Raw genomic sequence first — 16670 nt, forward strand, 5'->3', positions numbered from 1 at the left:
GTTGAAAATTTGTGAAAAATAATATCCATTTGAAATCTTGTCCAATCCTCAAATAAAATGACTTTTTGAATGACTTTAAATGCAAAAGTTTAGTAAAAAAAGTAATAATTAAAACAATGTTTCCCGTGTTTAAAAAATAATACAATTTGTATTTTAGAAAAATTGTCAAAAAAGAAAAATTTAAAGAAATAGCATCAACAATTTTATGAATGATTTCATCTTAAATTTGAAGAAAAAAGCAACCAAAAATTAAATACTAGCACCTGTCTATCAATCAATCAATCAAACAGACAATGACTGATCTTGTTCTTTTATTCATTGCACCCTTTGCAACATTATCGCTGCTCAATTAAGGAAACATTAAAATAGCATATCTTATTTTTAATTTAGGAACCCTTTCACAAAAGGTACGGTGGTCGACATTCACAAAAGCGGGAAAGTCGGCAGGCCTTTTGGCTCAAAAAGGACAGCAACTTCAAACAGGGACGTAAACGCCATTTTTACAACTCTGACGCCAATAACAACGCCAACCATTTAAGATTGTCCGCTCAACCATCCCAACGTCGATGTGCAGAAATTGGGTGGCGCAAAAAAACGAACCAAAAACCCCCCCAAAAAGCAATTACATTCATCTAAATGGACACAAATGAAGGCCGACAATTAAAATGAGAAATGGCCATCCGACGCCATACGAGATACGATCACGGGCTTTCAATAGATTTTTTTTTAACGGTACACCATATGATGATACATTTCTACCAAAACTTATCCGCGGAATGTACACTAAGGAATGAAACGTGACATCATAGCGTCCGCTAAACTAAAACGGGGACACTTTAATACGTTAATACAAATTCAGACTATGTCGTTGGAAACGTTGGTTTCCAATAAGTCAATGCATGCAGCCCAAAAAATTAAAAAAAAATAAAAATTAAACAAAAAAGGGACTTGGTACCAGATTTTTTTGTTGTGGAGCGTATGCTCAGGGCTGACGATTGCCGTACATTAGCGGGATGATGAAGACGGAAATGTCGTCGCCCGATCCCAAGCGCTCGTTGGTGATCCTCCAGCCTCGATCTCGCAGCACGCCACGAGCTCGCATCACTAAATCTTGGGCCGCCATTGTGTACCTTAGCGACGGAAAAAAAATGCATATGTTACAAGCACGTTGCCATGCAAAAAGTCCCCGCCCCCCCCTACCCTCCGTAAAAACCATCTAGTTGTATTAAACACATTTTGGTATACTATTAAACCACTAGTTTTGTGTTACTTTGTTAATAGATGGCGAATTAGAACAAATCAAGCATTTTTTTCCAATCCAATATCCTGTTTTTGGTGTTTTTTCATAGGGTTGGAACAAATTAATTAGAATTAAGTTTAGTGTGAAGTTAGATTAGACTTATTTTTTTGTGTCTGCGTCGTAATCCAAGTTCATTTAAATTTGTTTATGTTCTGTTACGAGTGCGTTGCCATGCGAAAAGTCTCTACGTCTAATTTTAGTACTATTAAATACATTTTAGTACTATTAAAGCACTAGTTATTTAATTACTATGTGAATAGATGGCAAATTACAACAAATAAAAATGTTTTTCCAATCCAATATTCTGTTTTGGGTGTTTTTTCAGAGGGTTGAAACAAATTAATTAGTTTTTAGTTCATTTCAATGGGAAACATTCGTTTGATCTACAATAAAATCAACATACGAGCTCAGTCCCGGAACGAATTAAGCTCGTATCTCGAGGTACCACTGTACTATAAAAACAAAAACGGTAAAAATTAACAGCCCCCAAAAGTCCAACCTGTGAAGGTCATCCGGATCGCAATTGGCCAGAAAAGTCGATACTGCCTCTGCAACTTCCTGGTTGGACAGAACATCCCATAGTCCGTCGGTTCCCATCACCATGACGTCATCTGCACCGTGCTCGTACTGCGTCAGGTTGTAGACCTTCACCTGCAAAATGACCCACGTTCTTTCCCAAGGCCGACCAACCTTTGGGGGTCGTTCGCTTCTTCTTACCTCGGGAAGGCAGGACAAAAAGGGCTTGATGTAGATGTTGGAGTCGTGAACTCTAAGGTCGTGGTCGCCCAGACCGCGCGTTACGCCGATGGTCGCCAGCACCCTCGCCTGGGAAATGCAACCCATCAGTCAGATAGCGTAGTATAAGCTGTAGTTAGCATGCATGCTAGCTGCCTCAGTCAAAGGCAACCAAGGATTTAGCATATTTTCTCGCATATAAGCCATAGTTGTAACTCCAAAAAAAATGACTGCATCTTAGTTGGTTAGCATGCATGCTAGTTGCCTCATTCAAAGGCATTTACCATATTTTTTTCGCATATAAGCCTTACTTTTAACAAAAAAAAAGATGACTGAATCAAGGGTGTTTACTATTTGTTGGTTATTTTCTGTTTTGCAGTTTTCGTTTATGATGCAACGTTATTCAATTGGTTCTTTTTAAGAAAGTTGATGGCGACATTACATTGGTGTATTTTTTAGGGGGGTTATAATTTGAATTGTTATGAACTGGAGGGTGTCCAACAAACCTTTTTGCCTTCGCCGTATATGAGTGGAAACTTGAGGTCCTCGTCCTCGATGGTTTTATAGGCCCTGTTTTTCCAGAGAAGCGAGTTGAGGTTAAAAAAAATGGACGTGTTTTAGAAGCGACGATGTGGCCCACCATCCGTTCATGGTGAAGTCCCTGTAGAGCATTCGCTTTCCCACCTCCTTGCGTTGGACCCTTCGTGGGAATTCTAGATGCGTGAACTCGTTGCCCAACAAGTGCGGCTGCATGAAACCCTACAATCATTCATAGATAGATTGCTTAAACCCGGGAGAAGAAAGGTATCAAAATATCAAACAAAATTAGAATAAAGTGTAATGTTAGGTTCCATTAAACTTATTTTTGATTGCTTCTGCATCGTAATCCAAGTTCATTTCAATTTGTTTATGTTATGTTACGAGCACGTTGCCATGCAAAAAGTCTCCCCCCTTTCTCTACCCTCTGCGAAATCATTTTAGTTCTATTAAACACATTTTAGTAATATTAAACCACTTGTTATGTGTTAATAGATGGCAAATTAGAACAAATTAAAAAAAAATCCCAATCCAATATCCTGTTTTTGGTGTTTTCTTCAGAGGGTTGGAACAAATTAATTTGTTTTTAGTTCATTTCTATGAGAAACATTCATTTGAGTTCAGAGAAAAATTGACATACGAGCTCAGTCCCTGAACGAATTAAGCTCGTATCTCGAGGTACCACTGTATGACGGAAATTGACATCTAAAATGACCCTTCTATCTAGCCAAATCCATCTTTATATATCCCTTAAAAGAATATGTACCAGGAATTGTAGCCTCTGTCGCTCCGATTCTGGCGTGAATTCTGTAGACATCGGAACAATCTCATTGTTCCTGATAATTATGGCTCTGTCCCAAAAAAAAATAAAAAAAATGACATTATAAATAAAAAAAAACATTGTTTACAACAACATGTAAATGCGCACTGACCTGCTGTCACCTGCATTTCCCACATACAGCTTCCCCAGCATATATACAGCGGCGAGCGCTGTGCATCCACCTGTGATGTCATATCCTTTCTTTTCTCTCTCGATTTGTGCATCCTGCAAAAAAATAGATCAGAAAAAAAAATATATATATATATATAGAATATATCAGAACAACATACCATTTCTTTGAAGGCATTCTCCACCGCTCCGATCACCAAACTCTCATGCCGAACCTTCTTCTCGGTAAAAAAACGTGGCGCGGGTGGCGTTCCGCCGGGTGAAGCCGGCGCCCCGGCCGCACCCCGCAGCGACGCCGCCCGCGTCAGCGAGCGTTGGCCACTCGGCACGTTGCCCTGCGAGCAGGGTTCGTCTGGGGGCTCCTCGCCGAGGATAGTCGGCGGCGGGGATGTTAAGTTATGTAAGATCTCCATGACGGCTTGCAGCTGGCAAACGATGTGATGCTGGAGAAGGCGGGAGGCTACCACGGCGGCGCCGGAACCGGCGTGGCCGTCGAACAAGGCCCAGTAGTGGAATACTAGACCCTCGTTTTCCTGGAAATGCAATTGATCCAGTAATAAGTATAGTGGTACCTCGACATAGGAGTAATTTGAGATACGAGTCAAATTTGGGGCAGATATTTAGCTTGAGATATGAGACAAATTTTGATATACGAACAGACAGTGGATGCGAGATGTTGCTCATAAGAACATCATGGCCACTGTCATTTTGGTCGCAACTCCCTCTTTGTAATGTCTCTGCGAGCACTGGGCGGGGCATTGTATTTTTTCAGTGTTTTTTTACCCCATTAGTCAGTGCGAATGATGTATATAGTACTTTTCTATGGCATGTGGTCATGTGTTATCCTATTGTGAGGACATTTGTGTGCATCATTTTGGGAATATTTTAAAGGGAATACAAAAGCAAACAACCCTCGATATTGACTGAAAGTCATTGTGGAGGCGGGGCAAATAGAGCCAACTCACAACTCCACACAGTCAGGTGCGGACCTGGGATTCAAACCTCGATCTCAGAACTGCGAGGCCAAAAAACATTAACCACTTGACCACCGTGCTACCCTTTTTGTTATTGGAAAAAAAAAGGCAGACCTCGCCAAGCTTGTTTTGATCCAGGCAAAGCCCCGGACCCTCGCCGTTGGGTAGGGAGTTACGCCTCTTGGCTGTAGGGGTCTTGCTCGGTGTGGAAGGTGGGCAATAGCTCATTGGCCTTCGCCGGACCACCACCACTTCGCAGCATGCCTGATCCTCGTTCAGAGCGCTTTTTCCGGCGTTGATCACTCTGGAAAGGGAAAAAAACAAACATTTATGCTAATATTCATGTTGCTCGGAGGTTTAAAGCGAGAGAGTGATCAAAGTGATGTTCCTTCCTGTCAGACATCTTTGGAAGACAAATTAGCATGACTATTTTTAGTCCTCGACTATGGGATGTTTTCTAGCATCTGACTCACAGATGCGTGGGGCCCAAGCGACAATATAAGCACGGTTATGTAATGCCGACATGATCATCGGATGGACGAATCTCAGAGCCAAGATTTTGGCCTTCATTGCAAATCCTTTGGATTTGAAGGGGGAAATGTCAACTCTGCTATCTGACACTGACAATTTGTCCTCTTATCATTGCACGTGTGCTGTTCTAGTTAGGAAAGGAAGAGTTTTTATCCTCTATAATGCCATTTCATGCACGCCCAATGACGTACAGTGAAGGGCGACTGACGACGACGCATCGGTGAACACAACAGGTGCATCTTTAAGACACGCACTGCGCATGCGCCATCCTTGCCTCATTGTATGTACAAATATAAACGTAGTACACGTATGGTTAGTATATAATATCCCTTAAACTAGACCCCAGAGGACTTACTCGGCGTATCCGGTGGCCCAAGGTAATCTCCTGCTCTCCCTAAGGATGAGGATGGGCCGGGCGATGTGGTCCGCCGAGCACTCGATCTCATCCGCAGATAGTCCGAGGAACTCCGGCCTCATGTAGGGGAATTTGAGTGGTAGGTCCGAACCGGGGCTGCCACCCGGACCGGAGCCGCCACTGCCACCGCCACCGCCAGCTCCGCCCCCGGCGATGATCCCACCCATCAAGCCGGCGACTGCAGACTTGACCCGGGTGAGCATGTTGTTGGCGGTGCGTCTCGGTGGAGTGTCCGGCGGCTGCCGGTGCGCGGCGCCGCGGCTCCCTTTCCCCGGATTGCCCCCCACTTCGGCCGCACTGCTCGACGGGAGAAAGAGGCCGCGCGATGTGTCGCTTAATGCCGCATGGAAGGCGAGGGAAGAGAGGCTAGGATGGATTTAGGGGAAGCCGTAGGGCGCACTTCCATGGAAAAGCGGAGACAGCATCCCTGGCGTTCGGGGAAGCGGAATTAGTGAATCACGTGACACCACCGTAAAGCCACGCTGTAAAAAATACCCCCTTCTGCTTTTAGTGATGTCATATGCCAGCACGCGTAATGGACTTGAACCATTCCGTTTCAACCCAAAATACATCACAATGAAGGATTGTTTACGCTAAGAAGAAAGTGTCCTCCATACAAACAAATTGACGGCTCTAGTCGTTACAATGGATTGGATGTGGGGTTTTTATTTTTGGGTCATTTTTTTCAGCGTGCTGAGGATGAGCACTTTACAGGTTGAAGATAAATCCTCGTAAATGTTGCGTCCAGATGGACGGACGTTTGGATGTGGACATACATTTAACCATTCATTTTAAACAAAATCTGTCATTTGCACCCCTTTAAAAAACACTGGATTTCACCTGTTGCTCAATACTGGGAATATCTTTTTGTTGGGAAAAAAAGCAAGCCTGAAAAATATACATACACTCATCTATATATCATTATTTGTATCATAACTTGAAAAATAGTCTTTTAGATAGGCTTAACGTTGATTCATGCCATTACGTCATGTTCACAACATCCTGCAATACACTCTGCATCCTGGCAGAGGGCGCTTTTTTTCAAGGTATGGCACAATGACACTTATCAGATAAAGGAAACACATACTACTATTATTGTGATAATAAAAAGATGCCAAATTAGCTAAAGGGCAAAACATTCCCTCTTATTTTTCCGAGAAATGTGTCGAAACGACCTATTTAAAGTTTCATTTATGTCAACACCATTGTAGTATTTTCAGTAAATGATCATATTGTTTCCTGCTCAGGAAAATGTATCAGGTTTGTTTGTGGTTTGATTGTTTTGGGATATTTTTATCTCACAAATATTCAAAACATCAGGTTTTCTCTGTGAACTTTGAATAATGACTTTGTCTCAGGTCTATAACAATGGTTTTCACATTACAATAGTGTTTAAAATTCATCAGAACTAAAAAACACACACACATGCATATATATATATATATATATATATATATATATATATATATATATATATATATATATATATATATATATATATATATATATATATATATATATATATATATATATATATATATATATATATATATATATATATATATATATATATATATATATATATATATATATATATATATATATATATATATATATATATATATATATATATATATATATATATATATATATATATATATATATATATATATATATATATATATATATATATATATATATATATATATATATATATATATATTATATATATTTGGAAAGCTGTTCTTGTTTTAAGATATTTGCAAAAACTCCAAATTCTCTTTTTATTGTATTTTTCAGATGATTAGTTGCAGAGGAGTATTTTTTCCTTATAAAATACCCATTTATTAAATTCAAAATACTCATATACTGTAATAAATCCATTTTTAATCGATTCAATGCCATCTCCCATTAAAAAAAATGTTACAAATAGTAGAATATTCTACATATATATGATTCTAACAATATCATTTCGAGATATAAGTTTCGTTAGTTACCATTAGTCACCTTGTTACTCACCAGCAAGAAAACACATGTCATTTTGGAAACAAGTACTTAAGCCTAAGCTCCGCCCCCCCTGTGATAATTATATGTACTTACTATCAGACTTTTTCTTCCTTGTCCAGGTCATCACACCAGATGACATTGACATCCCACATCATACAAATAACAGCGTTGGCCCGTAAAAAAAAAGAAGAATTATCTGCCAAGATGATACTTTGGATATCTTTGCTGATAATGAGCCTGCATGGAACTGCTGCACAACATCTAAAGATGGAAAGAAACTGCGGTATCAAGTGTTCTCAGGTAAAAAAAATGATTTATTTAATAAAAAAAAATTTAAATCCAGATTTTCAAACATGTAATTTAACTCAGAAAATATCTAAATGTGATTATGCGATATTTATATGCAACTTTTCCTTGTTTATAGGGACTCCAATGCAAGACTAAATCAGGTATCGTCACCCGTTCCAGTTAAACAGGAACAATAGTACACTTGTAACCATGAAGGAAGTAACATTTTCTTCTTTGTTCAAACTATAGTGTCCCTTGTAGATTCCGTCCTTCCTACGTGCCAGGTCCCCGTGGCCGAGCTTAACGCCTCCTCGGTTTTCCGCAATCTTAGTTTGTCCACCGCCGTCAGGTGCGATGCGAGGAGGTGTGGCCTACACCTGCAGATAGACACCAGCTTCCTTCTTAGCGGTATGTCGGCACGCTTTTTAGCGTACGGTGACGCCAATTGACGTTTTGGTTCCTCAGGTTCTATCCGAGGTTTATCTGTCTGTTCCCAATCGTCTGGGATGTCGCCTAAATGCCAAATGGTCACCGTTTCCAGGGCGTCGAGGCGGAAAATGGCGGAGTTGGAGGTGGTTGTTGTGAAAAAAATTGACTTTTTAGACTGCTAAGACAAAGGAATTTAATTTTTTTGTTGTTGTTTTTTTTCAGGTGGAAGTTGAAAATGATTGTCTGGTCGTTAATCCACGGCAGGAAGTAAAGGTGACCGTGATGACGATTCCGAGGTACTGCGGGATAAGTCGGAGTGTGACCTACGTGGCGCCAGGTAGGGGGGAGAGCGGGGTTGATTGTTACGTTTTTTTAGAGATAGTTTATATGTATATCTGGAGCAGGATGTTCACTTCTGGAAATTATTTGTATGTCCTATCGCAGACTGTTCGTGGAAAGATTTAAGAAGACGAATCCCAGAATGCATCAGTGAGTCCGCCGAAAACGAGGGGGTGCACGATTTTTTTCTCCAAGTGGAGAAAATTTCAGAAAATTCAAAATATGGAAGGGCCAACTTAAAATTATTCCACTTTTATTTGTTAAAGACAAAAATTAAAACTCTAACTTTAAGTTATTGGAAATAACATGCACTGATTCAGGAACTCCCTCTAACGGTAAAGATGAGAATTGCAACAGAATGTAGACTGATTGATTTTTTTTTTGTGTGGCTCATATTCAATGATATTTCATTCCTTTTGTTAAAAAACGTCTTTCAGCTGGCGAGATCTCACATGAAGTCAGCCTGGAAAAAAAAGAGGTGCGGGTTTCCGTAAGGGAAACGCCGGAAGGCCAAGACTACCACGTACGACTGTGCCACAAAGATTTGATATGCACGAGCACTGGTGCCGATGCTCTGGTAAGGAAACGCAAAAACATCCACAATTGGGTACTATTATCATCTTTTTATGCATTTAAACCGTTTGGTAGCCTAAAAAAATCGTATTCTGACGCATTTGTAAGTAGAGAGACACATTTGTAAGTAGAGGTATCACTATTACCATCTTTTTCATCCATTTAAACCGTTTAGTATCCTAGAAAATCGTATGTTGACATATTTGTAAGTAGAGGTCCCACTGTTATAATCTTTTTCGTCCATTCAGATTAAGAAAGAAGCCCTCGGAGAAAGCGTGGTTCTCTCCTTTGCCAGGCCATTGCCGTGCTTATGCATCGAGGTACAATCTTCAGAGTGTACCCTGTATTTTTTTGCATTTTCCATTAACACAAGGTTTCTAATTTCCTTCCAGGGATGGTCTGCAGTGATTGACGCACCTCGCGTGCAGGTCTGCCCTTTCCAAGACCGTGAGTCACTTTTAATAACTTATGAAAGTACGTCTTGAGAAATTTCAGCCTCTTGACACATATTTGATCAAAACTGAATACATCATTTAATGGAAAATTACAGTATGTATTATGGATAATACACACAAAAACACAATGAGGCACATTTTTCTTGCTAATTGACATTACGGGTCTGAACAGGTGTGGAGGAAATGTGGCACGGGATTCGTTTCGACCCGCTTGAGGAGACCCTTTCGTGGGAGGCGGCCTGCCCACTTTCGGTCCAAGTGGCCTTGTGCCAGAAGGAAGAAGACGGCGCCTGCTCAGATCTGGACGGAACCTGGCGAAACATCAGCCGGGGGCAGGTGATGATGACTCAGCAAAATTACACATTTCTAATGGTATCAGTTTCAGCGTATTATATTTTCCTTAATCTATCGATGACAGCACAGTCTGACTAACCTGATGACGTGATAAGTCATAGTGCCAATGCAACTGGAGTACAGTGGTACCTCAACATACGAGTGACCTGACATATGAGCAATTTGAGATATGAGTAAAATTTCGGGCAAATATTTATCTTGAGATATGAGACAATTTTTGATATATGAGCAGATAGTGGACGTGAGATGCTGTTTAAAAGAACATCATGGACACTGTCTTTCTGGTCGCAACTCCCCTTGTATAATCTGCGAGCACTGGGCGGAGCATTGCATTTTTTTCAGTGTTTTTTGTGTATTTTGCACATGAAATGGTTGGTTTGACTCAAACAATGTCAAATGTTGCCTTTCAGATCACATTTACTAAAGTGGACCCTCACCCTCAACTGTGCATGAAGGTTTATAATCAAATCATATCAATTCTTAAAATGATTAGATTTTCTTTGTAACTGAACTCATTTGTATTTTTAGTTTACGACAACCAGCAACAAATCTTGGATCAGGTGTCCTTTTGTCAGAAGATTCCAAGGTATGACTTTTAGATTTAGTTGTAAAAAGGACTAAAACTGTGGATATTCTTGATTTAAATTCACTTTTTTTATGAATTACCCCGGTACTCTAATTTTTTAAAGTGAATTTTTTGCTTCTAGTGTGGGATGTGACGCTAACGCAACAAGTAGCGACGCTAACGTCGCAAATCAACGGGATGTTCTACATTAGCGTGTGTACGCCGGCGCTAAATTTCGAAGAATGTCACATAGCAGGGATGCATACTACTATTCCCGTGGTAAGTATTTAATAAAATTTTGTCATAATATCATAGTAATCATGGCAATTTCTATGTCTTTCTTTCAGGAAGAGCGCTCATCTGTTAGCTTTAGCCTGGGAGATGCTAACAGTTGTTTATATGTAAGTTTTCAATCATCATTAAAATTGTTTCATTATTAGTTTTATTTTTTTCTTAATAAATGCATTTTTTTTTATATTGGAAAAATATAAATATTGTTTTTAATTTTCGTTACAGGTGAGAAGGATTGACGTAAAGTATGCTGCTACAGTTCAATACTGTTTTCCTATTTGACTGAGTGGGCAGGTTCCATTTTTGTATTTTTTTGTGTATTTTGTGTATTATATTGATGCCTTTTAGTGGATCTAAAAATATATGTCCTAAATGATGGATGAATAAACCCTCACTTTTTGTAAATATAATGAATTCAATCCTGTCAGTCTTGTTTTGATACATTTCTAGGAATAAAAACAAGATAGTCAACATAACTTGATTTAAATAGAATGTGTTAATGTCATTCTTAAACAAGTTTACTTGGGTTTTTATCAAAACACATTACAAGGAAGCAGGTACGAAACCCAACAACACAAAGATGAAAAATAAACAATGTGCTATTTTCTAATCACTATTTAATGTCAGTCATTTATTTTCGTCAATCATAATTAAAGTATGCTACTTCCTCATTGATTTTAGTCACATGGAGTTGTTATGATGAGTGATAACATTTTTATATAAGGTGACAAAACGAAAAAATATGCTCTGTTTAAATATATTCTAGAATGTATTTACTTTTTAATATACGTAGTATATACATGTATAATGTACTACAGTTTAGAGGTCATGAGGTTAACGTGTTTTTTTCGTCTGATTCTTTGTCTCGATTATACCACAAGGTCACAAATTAAGGGAGTTAAACTCGCAAATTATGTTTTACAAAATTAATGGTTTTAGAAATCACCCCTCTCTTTGAAACACTTGGTATGCACCATTTACGGACGTGATGCCCACTTTGCCGACGTAAACATTGACCCAGCCCTATTTTCATCACGCCATCGACATCGACACAAACTTTTTCCTTTCTCCCCATCTCAAATCTAAACATCGCATCGGGCATACAATTGTGCAGAAAACGATACACAATCAAAATCCGTTTCTGCAGTAAGTAAGTATTTGACAAAATATCGTTTTGCAAACATGATGCAGAAGTTCAGGCCTCACGTGTTTTTTCAACGCAGGTTAATGAGACAGTAACCCTGTCTTGCTACTTCGTCTTTATCAACAGCAGAGGGCGCTATTTAGGTACGTCCATTTTTTTTGTCTACTTATGTGTTGATTTCATTCACTGTTTTATGCAATATACAAAAATAGTAACAGTAATTGAAATGAACTATGAACCACATGATGGCTTTTAGTCTAAACTTCTATTAATTGTACTATATTTTCCAGTTTAATGCACTGGTTCACCAATAGTATTATGGTATATGCGTGTAATGCGTTTTGATAACCACTTAAAGGTTAAAAGTAGTGTTATTTTGCTTCAGATTGAGGAAAAATACTCATAAACATGCACAATTTTATTCTGGCTTGCAGGGTTTAAACATGCTCAATTGTGTTTTGAGAGCAAAAATGCTAATTGATTTAAGTGTGTATGCTGCTATCTACAAATGCTAATAATGATGATAAAACATTCCATTTTTTTAACATACATGTGTGTAATAACCTACTGTAAGTACACAGGAAAAAAATCCAATGGAAATCTAATTAAAATGTTTTCCCCTCTTTTACTGCTAGTCTGATACTCTCCACACGAGGGCGTTGTGGACCAAGCTTTGCTTTAACTAGACAAATAGAACCCATAAACATATATATTTTTTTACCAGTCTGGGGTTATTTACAAATTGAATGCAAACTAAACTAATCTAATCCATATTTTCTTTGTTCTACTCAGTTTAAAGTACCTATTTGAATCCAGAGATGGAGTATTTCAATTGTACTCATCATGCTTTTTTTCCCCCTAGACTGACCTGCAATTAAAAAAGCTCTTATCTTTCAAAGGTTCATTTTTTGGATCGCTATTCTTTTCTGTCTCTGATGTTTCCAAAGATTGAAATAGTTTACAGATCAAAGCAGGTTAAGGAGACAATTCTGTAGTAAAGTTTTTTTGGAACGATGCTGGCCTTCAGGTGGTGCTTTTGTACACGGCTCCATCAGTTGGTCTATCTGTAAAGCCCACACGGAGGGAAAGAATGACAAAAACATAGGCCAGAGACAACAGGCAGGGATGAGCTAATCCTTGTTGTGGAGAATTCCAGACATTCCTACAGGGTGTTGTTCCCCGGGCGAGTTAATCTACGAGTGGGGCTCGCGTCCGGGCTTTGCACTAAACAAACCTTTTTAGAAGGATGGCGAGTGGAAAGTTGATGTCAAACATACTACTGAGAAGGCACTCTTTACCCTCAGGTATGCATGGAAAGACGCACTACTGACAGGAGGAACGTAAGGGGACTGGGTGAAAGGTTCAAGGGGTAAAAGAGAAATAACTAGAGGGTTAGAAATCCTTTGGTGGATAGTACTTAACATTTTCACTGATATTTTGATGTTTGATTTAAAAAAAAATGTGAAAAATGTTTTCCCCTTGTGACTTTTGTCTGTTTTTTGTGAATGTCTGCTAATATATGTTTGCTAAATACAGAGAATTTCATTTTTTTTGTTATGTCTAATGGGTTAGCATTAGCGACTCTGCTAGCGATACAGTTTACAATATGTTTTTTGATTTATGACTCTTTTTGAACAAAAGTATCCAGGTTGGAGTTTATTTTGGAGGAAAATCAACAATTTTTTCTCAAGTTCTTAGCATCAACGCTACATTTCGATTCTGACAGTTTTTGTCACATGGGTTAGCGTTAGCGACTGTGCTAGTGATAAATTTAAGATGATTAAAAACATTAAAATCTAGATTTTAACTCTTATTTTGATCAAAAGTATCCAGGTCGGAGTTTATTTTTGGGGGAAATCAACAATATTTAAGATTACATTTAGGTTCTGACAGTTTTTGTCCCCTGGGTTAGCGTTAGCGACTATGCTAACGATACATTTTAGAATATTATTACTTTTTAAAAAAAATCTAGAGTTTAACTCTTATTTTGATCAAAAGTGTCCAGTGTTGAGTTTATTTTGGGAAAAAAATCAACAATATTTAAGATGTCAGTCCTACTACCATCAACGCTACATTTAGATTCTGACAGTCTTTTTTTGTTCAATCCAGGAACTTTCATCTCTACATTTCCGACTTTATTGGCAAACCAGCCAGGACTCCTTAAATTTGCCAAACGTGGGAAAAAAGGAAAAACGTTGACAACCCTCGAAGGAAAAAAGTCCAGCACAACCTGGTAGGTCCCGTTGACACAAAAAAAAACACCCGGTAAAGCTCCCTAACATATACACACATACACAGAGGCCCCTTTGTTCCTTTATGAGTCATTGTAGAAAAGAGCACAGTTGTAAACAGTCCAAATCAGTCCATTAGGCCCCGAGGTGCCGGAGCGGTTCGGTGTTGACTGTGTATCCGGAACCAAAACGGCAAGCTTGAGTCATCAATAAACAGAACAGTGGGATGAGTGTGTGGTGGGTTCTGGGGAGGAGAGGGGGGCCATAATAGAAGGCAGAGACAGGAGGAGTTTCAGGGTTTAGGGAGGGATAATGGTGCAGAGTAGTACGATGATCTCACGTCTTTCCCAGCTGAAAATGAAATTTGATAACATTTTCTGAAGTAAGTAATGTAAGGTACAGTTAAAATGATCCAATTCACTTGAGCAGAAATGAAGCTAAAGTTGTCCAAGTGTTTGCTAGTCTGAAAAATTCATATGTTGAAGCATTCGTAATGGTGAAGCGTTCTCATCTTTGTCGTCCAATCAAATCAGTTCATTTGTAGCGCTACATTAGGGGTGTCAGACTTGGGTTGGTTTGCAGGCCGTGTTAATTTCAACTTGATTTTATGTGGGCTGGACCATTTTAGATATAATATTTAGATTTTTTTTATTTTTATAAATGGATTAAAAGAATTGGATTAAAATCCCTGAATATTCAGTTTTTTTATAGATCTAAAACAATGTTTATTTTAGCTTTTTTAAAATATATTTTTAGATTTTACAAAAGGATTTTTGTACTTAAAACAGAAAAAATTGTTAAAAATTGACAATTATTGATTTAAAAAGGAAAAAAAATCAGGAAATTTAATATACATCTATACTCTTCATTTTAATTTGATCCTAAAACAAAAAGTCTGCACTCATGATTTACTTTTCCGGGCCACACAAAATGATGCGGTGGACCAGATTTGGCCCCCGGGCCACATATTGGACACATGTGCGCTACATAATCAACTATAACCTTTTCCTGCTTTTTAAATTAGCCACAATCGCTGTTTTTGCCAAATGTGAATAGGCTCAAGGAGCGTGGCAGTTAGCCCCATTGTCCACCAGGTCGACCTCTGACCCCGCGTGACCCCGGCACGAGCCCGATCCATTTCTGTCACCCCGCCGCCCCCCCCCCCCCCCATCTTCTTTGCTTGTGTTTGTTGTCACAATAAAGCCACGTGATTCCACAGCAAGAAAGTAGGCCCCCGTTTAGAACCCCTTACAAACAAAAACACACATGCACACATGTTGGAAGCAACCCGAGACCCTTTCAAGGTAAGGACACGTGCCGTTCGGCCAGCTGTGGTGGTCCCATCGGCCACGAGGGCAGGTGGAGAAAAAAAATAGGTCTGTAAAGATCTCCAAACAATAACAAAAGCAGCAGTGGGAACACAAGTGGGAGCAAACTCAGCACATGTATTGTTTCCCACAGACAATATAGCCAAGGGGGGATTCAAAATGTCACTTTCAATGCCAAAATGTCATTACAAATACCTTTTAATGTTTACTTACAACCTTACTGGGTTATCTGATGGGTGTGCAATGTATTGCTTGTGAGATTTGTCTGTTCAAGAATTTTAATGAAGTAGTACCAAGTGATGTTTTGCCATAGAATTTCCTTTCGATTGTTGACGCACCAACGTTGTGCTAGCTTTTTCCTTTCCGATTGTTGACGCTACCCTGCCGTGACGTAGGAGAGCCATTTGAATATATAAGCCGCACTGTATTATAAGGCGCACTGTATTATAAGGCGCACTGTATTATAAGTCTATTTCGGAGAAAATTTAAGACTTAAGTGCGCCTTATAGTCGTGAAAATACGGTAATTGCTATTGACTTCCAGGTATGAAGCACTCACTACTTTACAGTCACCTCTAGAGCCAGCCATTGTTGATGTTTTGGATTTTTTTGCATAGAATCTTGCACTGGGGAGGAGCTATATGATGGAAGATTTTATAAACTAAGATGGCATCTGCATATTTAACAGTATTGTTTCAGTTCAGGCGTTTGTGTTTTTTTAATATCTGACAGTGGTGGTTTTTCGTTTTTGGTTTTCTGTTTTTTCCATATAAGGCGCACTGTATTATAAGGCACACTGTCTATTTTGGAGAAAATATAAGACTTTTAAGTGCGCCTTATAGTCGTGAAAATACGGTAATAACTTCCTAATCAATCAATCAACCAAAAACAACCATCAAAATGATTTATTTATTGTTCAGCCCTACCACCCCAACGTTCCCATATTTCCCCATAATACACTTTCCAAAAAAACACAAATGTCTTTATTGCCCAGTCCTTTACCACATTCCCATATTTCCCATAATGCACAGCTATAATTCATCATACATAGCGAAATGAGATGTTCTGTACTTCTGTTTATCAGTGTTCTCGTTACCTCTGCGTCCTGCGTCTGATACGCACAGCTTTTCTTCCAGACGCACAATTTCAAGTAATGTGCTTTTTTCGGACGCAAAGAAATTTTTATCAAAAAAAAAAACCAAAACACATATATCCGATAGCAAACC

General features: G+C 38.8%; 3 protein-coding genes across 3 annotated transcripts in view; 2 read left to right on the forward strand and 1 right to left on the reverse strand.

The window, feature by feature from the left end:
- Positions 1-294: 294 nt before the first annotated feature.
- Positions 295-5908, reverse strand: LOC144181461 (protein phosphatase 1H-like). The gene is made up of 10 exons (XM_077709961.1): positions 5382-5908; positions 4610-4799; positions 3683-4054; positions 3505-3617; positions 3339-3423; positions 2676-2794; positions 2542-2605; positions 2018-2125; positions 1800-1951; positions 295-1130 (listed from the first exon to the last, which is right to left on the reverse strand). Exons 1-10 carry the CDS (start codon positions 5642-5644, stop codon positions 983-985), a joined length of 1614 nt encoding a protein of 537 aa, XP_077566087.1. The 5' UTR covers positions 5645-5908; the 3' UTR covers positions 295-982.
- Positions 5909-7493: 1585 nt separating this feature from the next.
- Positions 7494-11347, forward strand: il17rel (interleukin 17 receptor E-like). Its single transcript, XM_077709833.1, has 15 exons — positions 7494-7748; positions 7873-7897; positions 7986-8144; positions 8202-8308; positions 8388-8502; positions 8610-8654; positions 8942-9081; positions 9326-9397; positions 9470-9524; positions 9705-9868; positions 10297-10341; positions 10415-10472; positions 10594-10730; positions 10799-10852; positions 10968-11347. The coding sequence occupies exons 1-15, from the start codon at positions 7581-7583 to the stop codon at positions 11022-11024; spliced, it is 1401 nt and encodes a 466-aa protein (XP_077565959.1). The 5' UTR covers positions 7494-7580; the 3' UTR covers positions 11025-11347.
- A 458-nt stretch (positions 11348-11805) lies between these two features.
- Positions 11806-16670, forward strand: part of pim3 (Pim-3 proto-oncogene, serine/threonine kinase) — a 72769-nt gene continuing 67904 nt past the window's right edge. Inside the window, exons 1-3 of the mRNA XM_077709660.1 lie at positions 11806-11892; positions 11966-12029; positions 13996-14119. The gene's annotated coding sequence lies outside the window, so the exon portion shown is untranslated. The remainder of the gene's footprint in view (positions 11893-11965; positions 12030-13995; positions 14120-16670) is intronic.

This window comes from Stigmatopora nigra, chromosome 23 (genome assembly GCF_051989575.1).
Source record: "Stigmatopora nigra isolate UIUO_SnigA chromosome 23, RoL_Snig_1.1, whole genome shotgun sequence".
NCBI lineage: Eukaryota > Metazoa > Chordata > Actinopteri > Syngnathiformes > Syngnathidae > Stigmatopora > Stigmatopora nigra.